Below are 20,888 nucleotides of genomic sequence, written 5' to 3'. Positions count from 1 at the left end.
ACGATCAGCATCACGTCGGCCACACACGCAAGCATGCTCCTAAAAATAAGCGCCTGTGCATGCGTCAATATGGCGTAACAAATAAAAGAACGTTCAGTTTCACTAATTATTCTTTTATAACAGACAGTATATCATCCTACGTATTATTAGACAAGAACAATGAAGCCTTTATATGAGACTGCTCTTTATATGTGGGTGGGCAAATCACAAGATATGCTCCTATATATAACACAAACACGACTCAGACATGTTGTTTCAGTATAATTATATTATGTCATATTATTATCATCATCATTAAACTCAATGTAGTACCTGAAACTCTAATTACACAGAGTGGGCAACAGTGTCCACCATAACACACGGTCCCAGCACAGACAGACAGACAGAGAGAAGAGAAAACAGAGAGAAGGCACAATAAGAGGTTTAAATAAAGGGTAAAAGGGGGTGACTGAGGATCACAGGGCTTATGGAGAGAGAACAAATCATAGTGAATGATCTGTAGAATTAAAAGGAATATTCCAGGTTCAATACAAGTTGAGATCAATCGACAGCATTTGTGGCGTTATGTTGATTACCACAAAAAAGTAATTTCAACTTGTCCCTCATTGTCTTAACCAAAAAGCAAGAATCTGGGTTACAGTGAGGCACTTGCAATGGAAGTGAATGGGGCCAACCTGTAAATGTTAAAATGTTTCAAAAGTATAGCCACAAGACAAACAATATGCATTTTAATGTGATTTGTGATAAAATCTGTGTAAAGTTATATCTAATTTTACAACTTTTTTGACATGCCGATTAATGCAACCCAGTATTTTATACAATTATAAGCTTTACATTTCTGCCTTTAAACCCTCCAAAAATTGGCCCCATTCACTTCCATTGTAAGTGCCTCACTGTAAACTAGATTTTTTTTTTTTAAAGGAAGAACGAGTCTAAACAATTTTTTGTGGTAATCAACATTATGCCACAAATGCTGTCGATTGATCTCAACTTGTATTGAACCAGCAATATTCCTTTAGGAGAACAACTGAAACGGAGACAGGAAAAGAGGAATAAAATGAAAGGGAAGGGGGGAAGAGACAGATGCAGGCACTGAACTGGATGGCAGACACGGAAAAAGACTGATGCACAAAATCAAGAATGACTGGCACAAAACAAGAGGGAATGACAATTAACAACATGAAAAGGCACGAGAAGAAAAGGACTTTTTTTTTCTTTTTCTGAAATTTGTGAAAACCGAAGCAATTGAAAGGGACAGCAGTGAGGGACAGAGTGAGATTAGAAGAGATATAAAAAGGCACAAAAAATTAGAAACAGAAAACAGATTTTGGAGAATAAATATTATGTGTCCACATAGTAAACAACATAAAATAAAGGCATTTTTGAAAAACAAAAATAAAATAATACTATTATTCAGACAATTACTAAATTCATTATTATTATCATCAGTTATTATTGTCATTAACATACTCAACAATTTCTCTTTTAAAAGAAGGACATTCTCTCTTCCTCTGGACTCTACCTTTGAAATAAACGCACCAATAAAACAAAAGATTGTAAAGCTAAAAGGAAGGATAGGATATAAAGTAAGAGAGAGGGAGAGTAGAGGTTGTTGTTGTCCTGGCTCTGAATGCTGTACTCTCGTCAGAGAGGAGGAGCTGGGTGACAGATCAGGACTCTGAGGTAATAACGTCTATGGAGATGTTTAATATCAAAATTAACCTTAATAAGCGATACTACTAGATTTTAGAGGACTGGGCTTTTTTTGGCATTGTAAAGCCCTAGGCAATGCCTGAAATTGAACTAACAATCAGTAAAATTGAAATAAACAGGAAGAAACAAAACAGTTTTAAGTTATTACTTTTTGACATTCGTAGTTTGTCAGTGGCATAACAAATAAAACAAAACAATTAAAATGCTCCAGTATAATAAGAGTGCTGGTGGGTAACAATCAATCTCTGAACAAGTAAAAATATCTGCTAACCTGAGGTAAAAAACAAAATAAAAAAAACAACTCTTATATAAGTGCGAAGGGCCAGGCAATACTAGATAACTGAATGAATAAGGGAGTCACTTAAATTGTGATGTGAAGGACACACTCGTTCATTCATGAAGTGTCTAAAAACACAACACCAGCTCAGTGGTGTGGTACCATTCAGTGGGACTGCACAGTCTGTAGTTGTTGTACCTTCCCTTGCAGCAGTACCAGAAGACGAACCTTAGCATTGACAAACACTGGAGAACAAATTAGTAAAAGCTGATAAATATTTTCACAAACCACCTCCAATTTAGTGTAGTACCGTTACTTAGTGTTTTAATGGTGTACCGTCAGTGTCATATATATACAGTACTGTGCAAAAGTTTTAGGCACTTAAGATGTTTCACAAAAACATTTGTCATAAGATGGTTATTTATATTTTCAGCTTTAGTGTGTCAATAGGAAAAATACATTTTATACTCCTAAACATTACTTTTGCAAAAAGAAAAGATTAGAATAGAAGAACAGGGTACTCTGCAACAGATGTCATGGCCCCCACAGAGCCCCCCACAGAACATTGTGTCAGTCTGATATTACATAAAAGAGACAGAAGCAATTGAGACAGCCTAAATAGATAGAAGAACTGTGGCGAATTCTCCAAGAAGCTTGGAACATCCCATCTGCCAACAACCAAGAAAAACTGTGTCCAGATGTACCTAGGAGAATTGGTGCTGTTTTAAAGGCAAAGGTGGTCACACCAAATATTGATTTAGCTTTTTTATGTTTACTGGACTTTGTATGACGTTAACTGATAAATGAAAACTATTTATGGCATTATTTTTGAAGACATCCTCACTATGCAACATTTTTCACAAGTGCCTAAAACATTTGCACAGTACTGTATATACGTATGTATGGGTGTCTCTCTCTCTCTTTCTCTACATCTATCTCTTGCTCGCTTGCTCTGTGAAAGCTCATGTTTAATAGTGTTAATAACTCGGTTCTGTGACCCCTCGGTCAGTTCTTCCAACGAAGGAAAAAAAACACTGATTGCGAAGGGCTCTCCTCTTCCTCCTCGATCCCACCTCAGAAGAAGGAGTACTGGTTGTCGATGGCTCTCGCCCTCCCTCCTTCCCGCTCCTCGCCCTCCGCCCCTTCCAGCTGGAGAAGAAGTGGATCCCTCTCTCGTTCCTCACACTCCTCCGCCCCGCTGCTTGCTCCCCCTCCTCCCGCAGCCTCAGTTTCGCTCCCTCGGTCCTGCGGTGGGGTCGGGGGTGGAGGGCGTCCGGGAGGCAGAGGCGGAGGAGGTGGCTGAGGAGGACTACGGGGTCTGCTGGTCAAGTCTGGGAGGCAAAGAAAGTGGGTGAGTACAGGAGGAGATAAGAGATAAAAAATTGGGAGTAATGTATGAAAATAAGATGTTCAAAGAGAAGAGAAAGAAGAAAGGAGAAAGAAAGGGATAAAGTCTTTAGGACTTTAAACTCAGTGGCTCAGCTATGACACAAGCTAGTAATGGAATCGGTCAACACATTGCACACAGACTGTTTACACCCTGCCTCCACTAAACAGCCGTAGAGAGTCATCAATTGAGAAATCTTTGCTCATTCATTATATACGGAGTGAACAGGAAACATCTCTTATCCTGAATCACGTTTATTTGGAGACAGAGCTCACGTCTATAAAATGTGTGACATTTAAAAGACATTTTTCAGGATGGATGTGTGCAACTTTAACCCAGCTGTGAATGAGGAAGTTAAGCAGACAGATGTGCGCTGAAGTGAACGGATGACCTGTCTTCGACCCCTACACAGGATCCTGTCTTTCTTTCTCTCGTTTTCTTTTTCTGCCTTATTCTAACAAGCTTCCTCTTCGTCTAATCCTTAATCTGTTTAATGGTAATTTAGTCTTTAATCTAATTCCCAGATCCCTGTTTGAATACTTAAAAAGGAGCTTTATCAAATATTTATCACCACTTTGTTTTCATTGTTTGAAATCCAATTCGTAAATCCACTCTTTGTCAGTCTGTAGATTTTGAGCCAGTTGGAGTTGACAGATTTCAAAGAAAATCGCCAAGTATATGGTGGGCACTAACTCTGATTTCTTACTGTCAGACTATGATTCCATCTAGTCAGAGAATATCAATAAGGTTTGCTTTTTTTCGAGCCGACTATCCACGACTATGGAAATCTCGTAGTGTGTGATGCTCCACGACTTAAATCTGAAATCATATGGTGACCAGCCAATGGAAATAGAGCATGCAGGACAACAGAGCTCAATGGTGAACAAGCACTCAAAGTTAAGCTTAACTTTTAATGCTACTTGCCTTCAACTGCCATATCTAGAGGCCATACTGGCCAAGAATGCATGAACATGTACAATCGGAACACAGATATGAGAAGCACGCACATTAGAAGCTCAGTTACAGGTACTGCACTAAAATAAATCAGAATTCTGCTATAAACCTCATGTTCATGAATAATTAAGATAAACTGTATGCCGGTTTTTAGTGCTCTCTTTACTTTTTTGCACTTAATTATTACCTCATGAAACCAGGGACTCTCTCCTCAAAATCCGAACACAAGTGATCAAAAGAGAAGACCAGATGTAACGTTAATGTCTCGCGTGTGCATCTGTGATCGGATCACCCAAAAACGCATCTTAATACCAGTGTACACATGGCCTCAGTTGGAGATGAATGGTCATGTAGTTGAAACACTACAGTCCTGAAGTGAATGCACCAGCACGACAGAAAACATGACTGAGTCGCAGGGTGCCGACTGCAAGTCGTGTACTGTATACTAGGCTTTACTGTGAGTGTGAGTATTTTTAGAATCTGTGTAGCGTAATCCAGCCTTTAGTTTGTATAAATCATATGGGTGGACAAGGGAGGAAGTTTTGCTGTCAACATTAATATTTTTATACTTAAAGGGCACATATTTTAAGTAAACCTATCTCATGTGTCTCAGCACCTGTTGAATCTAATTTCTTCCTCTTAAAAATATATTCAGTGTTGTCTTTTACCCTCCTCACAATATGCATGTTTTATTCACTACATGGTTTCAGTCTTTCTCAGACCCTGCCTCTTTCTATCTCTCTCTGTTGAATCTGGTCTCACTTACACACAGTCAGAGATGGGGGTTGATGGAGAGTCAGGGTGGCGCGTGGTGATGACATCACAGACTGTGGGGCGGCTGCCTGCCCTTTCCCGGCCTGCGAAGATGACCCAACGACAAACAACAACAGAAACAGCCAATCAGAGCTCTGGTATGCACAATGGAGAAGGCCAGAGACTGAAGCGGGACGGCAGGAGAGCAGAGGTGCGGTATGAATTAGTGTGTGATTAGAGATAGAAGTAAAGGAAGGCAATGGTGATGGGAGGAGAAGAATGATAAAAGATTTATGTCAGAAAGTAGTAGATGAGGTAGGCCTAGACAATATATATATTGAATATTCACAATATATTTGTGATGAGTTTGCTGGCGATATAAATTAGGTCAATATTGAAATTAATTTAATGCACTTTTTATTTGCCCATAAATTTCAGTGTCACAAGACAAGTTTTGCAAGCAGGGGGTGATTAAATCATGTTTTAACAATGTCACTGGTTTAAATACCAGTGTATTAGAGATAAGTGGTGTTAGAGATAAGTTCCATTCATTTCCATTAATCGGTTCACAATTCCGTTTCAATGAATCAATTCAAAACTCTGATTCAATGAAATCATTTGAAACAATCAAGTGTTTGTTAAATATATGCAGGTAATAAGCTCAATCAACAGTATTTGTGGCATAATGATGATTACTTGATAATGATGGTTAATTTTGACTCGTCCCTCCTTTTCTTAAAAAAAAAATAAAAAAAAAACAAACAAAAAAAAAATCAAGGTCATAGTGAGGCACTTACAATGGACGTGAATGAGGCCAATTTTTGTAGGGTTTAAAAATGCAGAAATGTGAAGCTTATAATTTTATAAAAGCACTTACAATAATTCTTCTGTTAAAACTCATGTATTATTTTAGCTGTAAAGTTGTTTAAATCTTAATTTTTACAGTCGTTTTAGGTTTTGATGACATTACATCATCATGGCCACGAAGTTGTAAAATTGGCTATAACTTTACACAGAAAAGGTAAGTGATTTTATCTCACTAAAATCATTTTAACACACACATTGTTCATGTTTTGTAGCTATACTATCAAAACAGTGAGTATTGTAACATTTATGGATTGGCCCCATTGACTTCCATTGTAAGTGCCTCACTGGAACCTAGCTTTTTGCTTTTTTTAAAGAAAAGGAGAGGCAAGTCAAACTTTATTTTTGCGGTAATCAATATTATGCCACAAATGCTGTCGACTGAGCTTAACGTTTTAAACCTGGATTTTTCCTTAAATTATCATTATACAGATTTTTTTCCTGTGTTTATTTAAATTCTTAAATTAAAAACTTTGATCCACCTTGAACCTCTGATTGAAAAAAATAAATAAAAAAAATCACCCCTTTAAAGCCATTTCAGAGCTAATGCATATATACTGAAACATATTTTGAATATCATCAAAAGGCTGAAATATATTGATACATTTATTTAGAAATCACGCCCAGCCCTTAGGTAAAGAAGGTAAGAACGGAGTTAAGACAGTATAAAAAGACTAAAAGGAAAGTTGATGAGGGATCGACAAACAATGTAGGGTCAAAATGGGATGCAATGTGCTCGGAGAAGACAAAAGATGAAGGGATGACAGGAAACGAAGAATGAGGTGAGCTGAGGAATGTTTTGAAAGTTAGGGAGGAGTTGGGCAGGGTCATACATCCAAAAGCTTTCAGATCATGCACACAGAGAAATCAAATTAACAATAACAATCATTGTCAGAAACAAAGCCATGCACCGGCAGCCAAAAGCAGACTCTGGTAGCAGCGATGTATCTGTGTGTGTGTAGTCCGAGTAGTTAGAGCAGATGCTTGCAGAGAGTGAGTGTCCTTTTCAAAAGCATGCCATGATAGGAAGTGATCACACACATGTGGTGATCCCACATTTAGTCATATCTCTGTGATAGGTGCAAACAACTCATGCAGTGGCCATGTTTTTTATGAAAACACATACATACACAAATACACATATGATCTCTCTCCAGATTTATCCCAATCACATGACACACACACACACAAACAAAGCTCAGTGCTGTGTGTCCCTGAAATCTACGCAGGATTCTTCGTATACCAAGACAATCAAACTGAACGCCTTCTAAGAAAGTTTGTTTTGTATGTATGTTCTCCTTGGGTGGACCTACCAGGATTTCAACAAAAACAGCTGTTTAGCTAGAACTTAACTGTTAACATTTACATCTCCATTTAATCCAGGAGACGGATATAAAATACAGTGTTAATAAGTGTCAAATAAAGATGTGTGACATCCTCTGTAGTTATACTTCTTATTTACTTTGTTTGAAATAAGTCAGAATATTTATGTCTGACATATGTTTTTGCAAATAAGCTGTTCCGAGGGAGATCACAGGATCTCAGGAGTAAACCATCTGAATGAACTGTCATCTAAAACTGCGGAATTTCCCTGTTATCTCTGCTCTTTTCTGCAATAAACTCTCACCCTTTAGTGCTGACCTAGCATTCCATACCTGGCTGCCGGACATTCGTGGCCCCCACAAAGCTGATGAGAGTGACATCAGAGGCGCCCCCAGACTCCAGGGGAATAGGGTGCACACGGAAATGCTCCAGCATGTCAAAAATGGACTGGAACCAAAGATGCTGCACTCGACACTGTCCGTCTTCGTTCAGGGAGAGACGCAAGTGCTAGGAGAAGGACGACCAGAATAAGAGGACGAGGTTCAGACGTGAACAAATGAACTCTAAAATGTACAATTAGCAATACAGTGCATACTGTGCTGACATCCTGAAAGTGGTTATCACATGATGCATGTCAAATCCATGTTAAAGGAATATTCCAGGTTCAATACAATAAAGCTCAATCTACAGCAGTTGTGGCATAATGATGATTACCACAAAAAACAATTTTGACTTGTCTCACTTCTTCAAAAAAGAAAAAAAGAAGAAATAAATCAAAGTTATATTGAGACACTTATAATGGAAGTAAATGGGGACAAGGTTTGGAGGGTTTAAAAGGCAGAAATATGAAGCTTATTTTATAAAAGCACTTCCATTAATTCTTCTGTTGAACTCTTGTTTTTTTTAGCTGTTCTTTAAATCATTGTTTTTAATGTAGTTTTAGGATTTACGGCATTACGTCGTCATGGCAAAGTATTACGATTGGATAAAGCTTTCCACAAAGAAGGTTAGTAAGCGAATTTATCACACTAAAATCATGTTAATGCGCATATTGCTTACATCTTGTAGCTTAAGTTTTGAAACATTTAGTATTTTTTCATTTACGGGTTGGCCCTATTCACTTCCATTGTATGTGCCTCACTGTAATCCAGATTTTTGGCCACAAAATACTATCGATTGAGCTTAACTTGCATTGAATCCAGAATATTCCTTTAAATATCAAATGTCAATAAGCATCCCCACACGCACACTTACCTTTGCTTTGCCCTGGAAATTAAAGGTGAGGACGTATTCCCCACGCCGGGTCTCGCTCTGCCTAACGAGGAAGACTCCATGGCTGGCCATGCCACCTGCCAGCACCAGCTGGGCCGCCTTAAGACGGGAGAGTGTGCCGTGGAACCACTGACACTCACTCAAAGGATGCTCCACTGTCTCTGACACAGAACCTTCCGAGAATAGGAACGACCCTGTGGAAAAAACAAAAACAAACTGAATACCTCTGATCTTTGTTTATAAGTATTTGTGACTTATGTTCACTTAAAAGTCAGTCAACATGACATGGCATTTCTTATCCATTTTACATCCATAATGTGATCTATTTCCCAGTGAAACAGAATTTTCAACAAGAAAAAACGTAGGGTGGGACATTATTTTATCCATCGAGAACTGACTGGATCATGAAAAGCAGTATTTCCATATCAGAATGGACCAATGCAGCTAGCTGGCCTATTACAGGTGATTGGAGGAGAGAGGTTGAAAAAGAAGAGGGCTTCAATATTTCAGCCATAAAGGAAAGTCATTGCAGAGATGGAGCATGCTATTACATTTTGATCAAAGATGAGTCTAATATTTATTTCATCTAAATTATTATTCTTTGGTATAACTGTATACAATTAATTGCATACAATAAGACCACAAACGTATTCAAGTAAACGGGTCCATTTTGATTTCATGCACACTTCACATATATATATATATATATAAAAAAACAGGATCGTCCCTACAACGTGTGTTTAGTAAGTATGCTACCTGTTGCATCAGGGGTTTCAGCAAAAGGTGTACCAAGACCAGTTCCGCCCCCACTAAGCAATCGGCTGTCCGATTCGTCAAGAGGGGCCCGGGGTGGTAACTCAGGAGGTAGAGACTCCAATCGGGGAGAACCACCAACTCCACCGTAGCACACTGCATTGAAAATAAACATATAAAATACCTGATACATCACCATCCGTATATACTGCTAAATACACTACCTGGCCAAAACAGAAGTCGCCGTATGAATTTAAAGAAGCAAATGCTTAAGAGCCTATGATTGGATCATTATTGAAGTGATCTTTAAAAGTGATCTTTTAACCCTAACTGATGCAGTGTGTAGCTTCTCATTTCTTAAACAACCATGTCTGAAGACGTATCCCGTGGCCGTGGAAATGATGCTACTGTGTTTCAGAAGGGGCAAGTTATTGGCCTGCATCAAGCTAAGAAAACAACTAAGGAGATTGCTGAAATCACTGGAATTGGGTTAAGAACTGTCCAATGCATTATTTATACCTGGAAGGATAGTGGTGAACCATCAGCTTCGTGGAAGAAATGTGGCCGGAAAAAAAAATCTTGAATGATCATGATTGGAGATCACTAAAACGCTTGAAGCCACATCGTAAAAAAATCTACAGTAAAACTCACGGCTATGTTTAATAGTGAAAGTAAGAGCAAGAGAACAACACAGGATTAGGACTAAACAGCTGTGTGGCCACAAGAATGCCACTTAGTGAGGCTAATCGAAAAAACTACTTGCTAGGGAGCATAAAGATTGGACTGTGGAGCAATGGAAAAAGGTAATATGGTCTGATGAGTCCAGATTTACCCTATTCCAAAGCAATGGGTGTGTCAAGGATGGGCTCAGCAATGTTATGTGGCAATAAAACAAAGTCAGCTGACTACCTGAATGTACTGAATGACCAGGTTATCCCATTGTGGTGATGTGGGCGTTGCTGAGTGACATCTGTGGAGAGCGAGGCCGGGAGAGGAAGAGCGGTAAGTATTGACACCTGTGTGAAATCATGTCTAACAGCTGTTTTGTGTTGCAGTGAGAGCTGGAAGGGGTTAAAAGGGCAGTCCAGACTGCCGGAGGAGAGAGAGAGAGAGAGACACACACAGCAGAGTGTTCGTGTGTGTTCATGTTGTGCTGAAAAGCAAACAGTGGTGAAAATACTGAAGTGTTAAAAATAAAGACACATGGATTGTTTATCTGGCTCCCGCTTCCTCCTCCACAAGAGAACTAGAGACTTATCACACCCATCAATGGATTTTTTCTTCCCTGACGGCACGGGCATATTCCAGGATGATAATGCCAAGATTCATGGGGCTCAAATTATGAAAGAGTGGTTCAGGAAGCATGTGGAATAATTTTTACACATGAATTGGACACCACAGTGACCAGCCCTTAACCCCATTTAAAGTCATTAGGATGTGCTGGAGAAGACTTTACGGAGTAGTTCGACTCTACCGTCATCAATTCAAGATCTCGGCCAAAAATGAATGCAACTCTGGACAGAAATAAATGTTGTGACGTTGCGTAAGGTTGTCGAAACAATGTCACGATGAATGTGCACTGTAATCAAAGCTAAAGGTGTTCCAACAAAATATTCGAGTATGCGACTTCTTTTTTGGCCAGGCAGTGTATAATTTCTATTCAAAATAAGATGCTTTACATTTTATACTTCTGTTTTTTTTTATTTTTTTTTTTTATCCCCTTTTCTCCCTAATTTGCCATGCCCAATTCCCAGTGCGCTCTGATTCCTTGTGGTTGCACATTGACTCAATCCGGGGGGCGGAGGACGAATCTCATTTACCTCCACTTCTGAGACAGTAATCCCACGCATCTTATCACGTGGCTTGCTGAGCGCGTTATCGCGGAGACCTAGTGCGCGTGGAGGCTCACGCTATTCACCGCGGCATCCACACACAACTCACCACGCACCCCACCGTGAGCGAGAACCGCCTTATAGCGACCACGAGGAAGGTAACCCACGTGACTCTACCCACTCTAGCAACCGGGCCAATTGGTTGCTTAGGATTAGCAATTGGCATGCCCTGGATTCGAACTCGTGACTCCATGGGTGGTAGTTAGCATCTTTGCTTGCTGAGCTACCCAGGCCCCCTGTTAATCACATAGTAATTAGCATTTTATATTCTTGCTCCCCTCACATCTATTTTTAAACCAGTTAGAATCATCTGGGTTCATTCAAATACTGGCAAACACATAGAGATGAGTGCATGCACATGCCCTATTACACACTGTCTTGTATGCAGCTGACCACAGCATGACGACATCATCTTCATACCATTTACCTTGAGACAGGCGGTCACTGAATTCCGGCGTGCCACTGAGGTCAGTGAGAGCACTGCCACAAACTCCCTCAACATCCTCTTGCTCACTAGTGTGAAGAGTCAAAGAGTGCATTTCAGATCATGTCCATGAAAACTTTGAAGAATTACCTCATTATAAACTAGCCTTGTATTATGTGGTTGGACTTTTTAAAAATTTGAAACAAAAAGTCCAACCTCAGGCAGATGGCGTTTCTGATGTCACTAAGCCAAGCCCTCATCTGAACCGCATCTCTTGTCTCGATAACGTACTGCACCTGACCTTCCAACTGAGAGAAACATGAAGAGATCACATGTGTAGGTGAACAGCAGAAGTGCAACATAGTCAGTTTTCAATGATTAGGATCTCAGAACAGGGTGCTAAGACAGGATGTCACCAAATGATAGGTGACCTGCAATCACAATACTGAAAAAGAAAAATCTTAACATTTTTTATTTTTTTTTTATTTACATGAAAGGATTATTGTTGTGACCAATTCTCTGACTCTGAACGACAAAACATTTTTACATTTTAGAATTCAGAAAACAAATAGCTTCTTTTTCCATACAATGAATGTGAAAGTTGACTGAGGCTGTCAGTCCCTAACATTCTGCCTTTTATACATTCTGCCCCTAAAATATCTCCTTTGTGTTCCACGGAATAAAGCAAGTCATACAGGTTTGGAACAAGGTAATGATAATGAGGGCGAGTAAAGGATGACAGAATTTTTATATTTGGGTGAACTATACATTTAAGATCCAGGATAAATTAACTGACCTCATGGGGGGGGGTAAAGTGACAAAAATAGAGGCTGATGTACCTGTAGAAGGAAGGTATTCTCTTTGTCTGGCACCTCTATAGCTGTAGTGCTCCTCACATCAACAATAGAGCAGCATGGGATAGACAGTCTAGGCTTGGAGGACTACAAAGAATTCAAAAAGATGAACATTTACTATTTACTACGTATTTATATTTATAGGACTATACCTAGGATGATTTTGATAAATGTGGTACTATGCGGTGAACCATAGCAACTAAAGACAAGGACACAATCTAATATTGCATTATGCAAGTTCAATTGAGTCTAGCAGACAAAAAAAAGGAATGCAATTTTACAATTCAAAAGGAATGTTTTTATAAACACTTTGTGTTGTGTATGAGTGTATCTGTTATAAACTGCAAAATGTATTTAAGGAAAAACAAGCAAAGAACAGACTGATGTGCGTAATCAAATTAAAATGTTTACTTCAGTCAGCTGGGACATTTACTAGTAAGCATGTTAGGTAATAATACCAGGCAGCATGCAACCTGTACATATACAGTGCTGTACAAAAGTTTTAGGCACATGCGAAAAATTTTGCATAGTGAGGATTTCTAAAAACATAATGCCATAAATAGTTTTCATTTATCAATTAATGTCATACAAAATTCAGTAAACAAAAAAAGCTAAATCAATATTTGGTGTGACCACCTTTGCCTTCAAAACCAATTCTTCTAGGTACACTTGGACACAGTTTTTCTTGGTTATTGACAGATAGGATTTTCCAAGCTTCTTGGAGAATTCACCACAGTTCTTCTATATCTCAATTGCCTCTGTCTCTTCATGTAATCCCAGACTGACTCAATGTTCAGTGGGGGACTCTGTGGGGACCATGCCATCTGTTGCAGGGCTCCCTGCTCTTCTATTCTATTTGCAAAAGAAATGTTTGGGAGTCTAAAATGTATATTTCCTATTCACACACTAAAGCTGAAGATATAAATAACCATCTTAAGACAAATGTTTTTGTGAAAACTAAAGACTTTTGTACAGTACTGAGCATGTGAAATCACCATGATTCTTTAGGTAGGACACTCTTTCTCACCTTTGGTGGAAGGTAAAACTCCAGGAAATATTCAAGCCCTCCATCCCCTCCATCCTTATCGCGTTCTTTCAGTACTAGACGGCACTTGTGCCAGCGCATACCCCGTCTACCCACAGCTCCCCCAGTGGCTGGAGGATGCACTGATGCGGTGTTGCTGTTGTCTGTACCGTGGTGCAGGAGTCCAAAGGAAAATCCTTGGAAACCATGAGTGCTGGCAAACTCATCCAAAGACGAGCACACGGTCACCCCTCCCTCCCGAACCAGCCTGCCCATCTTTCTGGGTGCACCAGCACTGCTAGGAGGCAGCGCAGAGGGTGACATGGCTGAGGAAGCTGGAGTTGCAGTGGATAGAGTTGCTGGTGGTGAACGGGACAGTCGCAACTTCTCCAAGCGGTGACTCCACTTCTCTTTTTCCCCATCTCCATTGCTCCTTCGCCAATCACGGGCCTCGGAAAAAGAGAGGGAGGTAGCACTGCTAGAGGAGGATGGGGGCAAAGAAGAGGAGGAAGAGTGAGGCAGGGACAGGGGAAGGGAGAGAGAGACAGGGAGAGAAGAGGGAACTGCCTGGGAGCCGGAGTTCCTCTTGCCATCTTGCAGGCCTGTAGTGTAACTGTAACTGGAAGGTAGAGGGGCAGAGTTACCTGAGCTGCAGTTCTGAGGGGAGTCACTGGAGGAACTACGCCAGTGTAAGATGCCTCGTACACTCCCCCTGACACTGCGGCCCACACTGCGCAGAGAAAATCGCTTTTTGAGTTTGTTTTTGGAGTGTCCCCCCATGGGTGTTCCATTGCCTTTTGACCCAGAGTTTGCTGGTGTGTCAGATGGATAGGGGCATGTCGGAGTTTCTGAAGTAACCTCGCCCTCTGCCTCATTGTCCTTTTCTACCAAGTCCGTCTCTACCTCCTCTTCGGTCACAGGCCCCGCCCAGCTGTCCTCCTCTTCCTCCAGATCATTGTAGCCAGACGGATTGTGAGGATACTGTTTAACTATCAGTCCCCTATCCTCCCTCCGCCCATTATTCCCACCCATAGAGGAAGAGCAAGATGAAGATGAGGAAGGCAGGAGAATCTGCGTATGAGCATACGAGTCCTGAAATGCTGCAGTGTTCTGGAATCTTTCCCCGCCATGGCTCTCCTGTCCATGCAGGGTCAACAAAGGTTTGGGCACAGCCCGCATCTGAGAGGACGGGATGGGGGTGGTGGCCTCTGATGGCAGCAACGGTGGAGACGTGGCATCCTCCTCCAATGATGTAACATCCGATTGGGCAACCCAGCTACCTGTTCCCTCCCTACCGATGGCAGTCCCCTCAAGTTCACTCTCGAAATGTTGAACAAATCTGTCGGTGAAGCGCCGACAAAAAGCAGCTGCAGAATCAGGAGAGTAATGCGGGTTCTCCTGCAAGAACGCCCGAAAATGACGGGCAAAGTCCCCAGCAGCTACCCGTGCATGGAGCTCACAGAACTCGGTCCAGCTAAGGCAAGGAGATGGAGATGGTGTGGGCGTGTCAGATAACGATGACAAGGGCTGACCAATAGGAGTTGGAGGAGGTAAAGGTGGGGGTCTTGTAGAGAGAGGCAACAGTGATGGGGATGGAGGAGAAGGGGAAGGAGACGGGGAGGGCAGAAGAGTAGATGAATCCGCAGCAGCACGTGGGCTGGGCGGAGTTAAGAGGGAGCCATTCATGACTTACAAAAAGAGTGATCAATTTAAACCCAACTGATCATCAAAGGTGTCGGATCAAGTGATCCCTGCGATCTACGTGGGTATGGGGGACGTACGCTCCGTTCATCAGGCTACAATTTTAAAATAGTCCTTAATTCAAAAACCTTGACCTAAAAATGAGGCCTAAAATGGATTGATAATTGTCTTCCACCATTTAAAAAAAATGATCTGACTCTTCAATGTCATTCACAAGTTTGATGTTCTAAAAATTTGTTCACATTCTATACATAACAATATGTGTAAATGTATATACTGTGTCATATACGGATAAAAGAAATCAGGTGCAGTAGGCTGAGCTGGTGTTAGTTTTCAGGTGATCTCTGGGTTTTCAAGGCACTGCAAGTATCCTGCAGTAAAGATCTGTGACCTAAGATGAAATTTAGAGAGAGAAAAAAACAAGATTATAATATTTATTTAAAAAAAATTAACCATTCAATTTCTGTTTGTTTAAAGATGCACTCAGATACTTTTGTCTTTGTGTCATCTTGGACTTACGACACCTAGCGGCTTGGATGCAGCATAATTTAAACTCAATCGTTTTCAGTTTGAGATGCCACTGTAGAAATGTTGTATTCATAGTCAGCCATGATTACTTTAATCAATGAGTGAAAGTGTCAAATAACAGTACAGTTACTGAGATTAACAGTTATGGTTACTTAAGTAGTATTCGACTGGTCATGTGATTCTGACATGGCAGCCCCCATGTGCGGACCCTTTCCTTGTAGAATAAAACAGCTTTTATAAGGTTACTGATATGACTGGAGTCTTCATTTTAATGTGAGTGGTCATATTTTCATGCATATATTGCAAAATTACTATTCATATCTTTAGGAGTTAAAACTTTTTTTAATGAGTAAAAATTACTGAGTGCACCTTTAACATACACAAATAATATTCAAATACTATTCAAACTACTCAAAGCAAGTTATATACCCTAATGTACATGCAGTGCTGTTATGTCTTGTAAAACCTAGCTCTTTTAGGTATTTCTATTTTTAATTTCAGGTATTTCTTATGCTAGATTCTGGATACAGTTTGTCAATCCTAGCATTTTAATAAAACAGGCAATTTCACCTAAGCCATTTCTATATAGGCCTATAATAAAATTTAATAAAATAAAACAGGCATGAACACCTTATTTATCAACACATCGATCTTAGTACAAGATTTGCAACTATGCAAATATGGCATTTATACGTTTAAAGTGTCTTGCACGTAGTCGTGGTGATGAAAGCGTTGTTTTGCTTTGCCTGAAATGCGTAGTGAGTCTCAATCCTCCACCTGATTTGTGAAGAACGTGCAGAGCGCAAATTTCTCTCTTTTTTCTTTAGAAAGCTATCCAGACCCAACAAGTAAGATATTTTAAGCATTTGGACGTGAACTATTCGATACCAAGCCGTTGCTAGAAAACCAGTTAAGAAAATGTACATGAGCAGAAGACGCCGATGTAAGCTTTTAAGCCCCGGTATTAACTCACCATCATCAGGCCTGTGGTTAACTCGAGGCCGGTGCAGCTAGCTGCAAAGAAAAACACACCAACCTTGAAGGCCTAATTTTTTTTCCAACAATAAATGCGAAATGGGTCATTTTAAAAAGCTTAACAAATACATTTCGCCACATCCTACCAGTGTAGTTTCATTGTCATAATACGCTCTCACGCTGATAATGTCAACACACCGTGCTAACTGAAGATAGCTAGACAACTTTAGCACATGAAATCGTTGTGCAGTTAGCTGGCGCTTGTATGCAAAATTAAGAAAATATCCCGTTAACTCACCTTTTTGCACAAAAAGCACGCAATTTGCTCGCTGGCGTGATCAAAAGCCGGAGTCAGGTTGCAAACGTAAATTGGACTAGCCAGTGTGGCTAACTAGCTAACCCTGCAATGCTTATCAATTACCAAGTTTGAGCTGCTGGTCAGCTTGTTGGCTGTATTGCTAAGCAAGCAGTGTGTCTCCCACTGTTAACTCTAATATTCATTCCTATCCGTCTAGCCGTCGCCTGTTGATGCTAAACGTATTGATTACTCAAATGTTATCTATTTATGAATGAGGGCTTTGCAACTGCTCTTGTTGCGGGTATATGAATATTTCTCTGCCTGCTGTCCCAATCAGTCTCTCGCGATATAGTGGAGGGAGAGGGTGTAGGTTGGGAGGACAGGGAGTGTGGGAGAAGAGATGGGAGGAAAAAAAATCTCAGTGACAGTGATGTGGACTTTTTAGACTAACCACATTGGACAGTTGTGTGAAAAAGTAAAACAAGGACGGATGCTGCAGCGGGCTGATGATGGAATTAATTGAACTTGGTGAAGTAAAGAATGCCTCCTCATCTCAAATGAGAGAAGCCTTGTCAGCAAATGCTATTTAGAGTCTAAAATTACTATTTGCGTGGGCATATGAGAACTAACATATCCTAAGTAGCAAAATGTAAAATGTATCTATGTAAGTCTTGTTATATAATAACATTCTAGCTAGTCTGTAATGTTTTCACAGTAACACTTTACAATAAGGTTTTCCATTTGTTAACATTAGTTAAAGGGATAGTTCACACAAAAATGAAAATTCTCTCATCATTTACTCACCCACATGCCATCCCAGATGTGTATGACTTTCTTTCTTCTGCAGAACACAAATGAAGATTTTTAGAAGAATTTCTCAACTCTGTTGGTCATTACAATGCAAGTGAATGGTGACCAAACCTTTCAAGCTCCAAAAACACATAAAAGCAGCATATAATTAATCCATACAACTCCAGTGGTTAAATCCATGTCTTCAGAAGTGATATGATAGGTGCAGGTGAGAAACAGATCAATATTTAAGTCTTTTTTTTACTATAAATCTCCACTTTCCCTTTCATATTCTGAAAGTGAAAGTGGAGATTTATAGCAGGGACTAAAAACAGTCCAAGTAACGAAAACAAATGTTTTTGCAGAACGTAACCGAAAACGGGAACAAAGTGATTTTCAATTGTTCCGGAGTGAAAACGTTATTTTAAATGCTGGTAACCAGTTAAAACTGGTTCATTTCATTATGATAATTGTTTTATGAAACCAAAAGGCAAAGGGTTTATCACAGTAAATATTTGGAACTAAACATCTTCATGTTGCCTGAAAAAAATTAAACATGTGCTTTGATCCTGAAGGAAACTGCTGCATTACACATTTCTTTGACTAATTGCCCATTGTGGATGTTGCTTGCTTTGAATGAAGACCTTTTTAAAAATTATGTATTATTACTACATATACATGCACAGCTAATCCACATTTTTCAGTTGTTTCCATATCTTCACTGAATTATTGTTAGATATGATGCATTAATACAGATTTGATGCTGCCAGGTTTTGACTGAGAAGCAGATCTGTAATTAAAATTACAATTAACCGGTAATTAACTGTATGCTCATTAGGATTTCTATGCTGATATATCCACCACACAGGAAAAAATGTAATTGCTTATTTTGGTGAGGCAAGTGGCTTATTTTGGGCTTGTTTTTCCAGACCAAGTTGCTTGTTTCTCTTGCGAGATTTGACAACACCGCAAGTTGGTATTAGCGCAGAGTTCTGTCATTTAAAAAAAAACATTATTAACCGTTCCTTTATTTTGTTCTATAAGGTTACCATTTGGAAAGGAGTCTGCAGAACTTCTGAACCGAATGAAAAAAATACAGTATTTTTTTTAGTCCCTGATTTAGTTAAAAAGGATTTAAATATTGATCTGTTTCTCACCCAATGCAGTTGTATCACTTCAGAAGACATATATCAAACCACTGGAGTTGTATGGATGACTTTTGTGCTGCCTTTGTGATTTTTGGAGCTTGAAAGGTCTTGTCACTTTTCACTTGCTTTGAAAGGACCTACAGAGCTGAAATGTTGTTTTAACAATCATCGTTATAGTTCTGCAGAAAAAAAACAGAAAATCATACACATCTAGAATAGCATGTATGGGTGAGTAAATGATGAGAGCATTTTCATTTTGGGGAGAATTATCCCTTTAACTAATGTTAACAAATGGAAATGTATTGTTAAGTGTTACCATTTTGATAATGATCCTATTTCTGAGTAGTTAATAGGCATCTGTTTGAAAGAATTGTGAATTGTGCAGATTAAACACATTTAATTTTATATTTCTTCGAAATCACACAGTAAGCTTTATAAAGCATTATATTATATTTTACATAGTATCTATAAAAGGATATGTGGTAGCTGTCCAGCAATATAATTTTTGGGATTTTATCCCCTATGGGGTTCCCATTCCCCTTTAACTTCATGTAAATTCAGAGCGTGTGTTCTTGTGTACCAATGGAAAATTCACAGGGCAATGTCAATAGAATACTGTTTATTTTTGTTTACATCAAAGAGGTAAGGAATTTGAGCTCCAAAGTGCAATAAAGTTCAAATAAACATTCATTAGACTTAAGTACGCCAACCAGGCTTATAGAACACTTTCTTCTCCTGACACAGTAAACATTGCAGTCTCCAAACAGCACAGTTGCACAAAACGAGAATGCAGTACTTTCTCACAAAGTAGCCTACATTCTCTGGATATAGATTACAATAATGACTTTGTATTAACAAATATCTGCAAAGATCTGAACTGTAAAAAAAAAAAAAAAAAAAGAAACTTAGATTGGTTTTGAGATCTTCGCCATAGCATGAATCTCTACCTCATAACTTATGAACCATTTATGACAAATTCTTTAAACGTTTTAAAGTATAAATCTCCCTCTCTCTCTCTCTCTCTGTACACAGTGCATTCAGAAAGTATTTAGACCCCTTCATTTTTTTCCACATTTTGCTATGTTGCAGCCTTATGCTAAAATGCTTTAAATTATTTTATTGTTTTTTTCACATCAACCTACACTCCATACCCCATAATGACAAAGCAAAAAACAGATTTTTGATAACTTTGCAAAAAAAAAAAATGAAATATCATATTGACATAAGTATTCAGACCTTTTGCTATGACACTTGAAATTTAGCTCAGGTATATCCCATTTCTCTGGATCATCTTTGATATGTTTCTACACTTTGATTGGAGTCCACCTATGGCAAATTCAATTGATTGGACATGACTTGGAAAGGCACACACCTATCTATATAAGGTCTGACTGCTGAAAATGCATATCAGAGCAAAAACCAAGCCATGAGGTTAAAGGAACTGCCTGCAGAGCCCAGAGTCAGGATTGTGTCGAGGCACAGATCTGAGGAAGGCTACAAAAAATTTCAGCTGCATTGAAGGTTCCCAAGAGCACAGTGGCCTCCATAATTCTTAAATGGAAGAAGTTTGGAACAACCAGGACACTTCCTAGAGCTGGCCGCCCGGCCAAACTGAGCAATCAGTGGTCACTCTGGTTGAGCACCAGAGATCATGTGTGGAGATGGGAGACACGTGAAGAAGGACATCCATCACTGAAACACTCCACCAATCTGAACTTTATGGCAGAGTGGCCAGACGGAAGCCTCTCTTCAGTGCAAGACACATGAAATACTGCTTTGAAGGACTCTCAGACAGTGAGAAACAAGATTCTCTGGTCTGATGAAATGAAGATTGAACTGTTTGGCTTCAATTCCATCCGTCATGTCTGAAGGAAACCAGGCACTGCTCATCGCCTGTGCAATACCATCCCAATGGTGAAGCATGGTGGTGGTAGCATCATGCTGTGGGGGTGTTTCTCA

The 20,888-nt window shown here is 39.6% G+C and overlaps 1 protein-coding gene across 4 annotated transcripts; it reads right to left on the bottom strand.

Moving 5' to 3' along the window:
- Nucleotides 1-184: 184 nt before the first annotated feature.
- LOC127451688 (SH2B adapter protein 1-like) lies at nt 185-17,325 on the bottom strand. 4 transcript variants are annotated; one of them, XM_051716563.1, is made up of 10 exons: nt 16,993-17,325; nt 16,693-16,733; nt 13,494-15,582; nt 12,452-12,553; nt 11,829-11,920; nt 11,616-11,701; nt 9,300-9,452; nt 8,526-8,737; nt 7,604-7,778; nt 185-3,321 (listed from the first exon to the last, which is right to left on the bottom strand). In XM_051716563.1, exons 3-10 carry the CDS (start codon nt 15,174-15,176, stop codon nt 3,065-3,067), a joined length of 2,760 nt encoding a protein of 919 aa, XP_051572523.1. In that variant the 5' UTR covers nt 15,177-15,582; nt 16,693-16,733; nt 16,993-17,325; the 3' UTR covers nt 185-3,064. The 4 variants fall into 4 exon arrangements, with proteins under 4 accessions (XP_051572523.1, XP_051572520.1, XP_051572525.1 ...); XM_051716564.1 differs by lacking the exon at nt 16,693-16,733 and adding an exon at nt 5,098-5,188 and having other exon boundaries at nt 3,151-3,321; XM_051716560.1 differs by lacking the exon at nt 16,693-16,733.
- Between the last annotated feature and the right edge of the window lie 3,563 nt (nt 17,326-20,888).

This window comes from Myxocyprinus asiaticus, chromosome 14 (genome assembly GCF_019703515.2).
Source record: "Myxocyprinus asiaticus isolate MX2 ecotype Aquarium Trade chromosome 14, UBuf_Myxa_2, whole genome shotgun sequence".
NCBI classification, from domain to species: domain Eukaryota; kingdom Metazoa; phylum Chordata; class Actinopteri; order Cypriniformes; family Catostomidae; genus Myxocyprinus; species Myxocyprinus asiaticus.
This window is presented reverse-complemented; position numbering and strand designations above follow the sequence as displayed.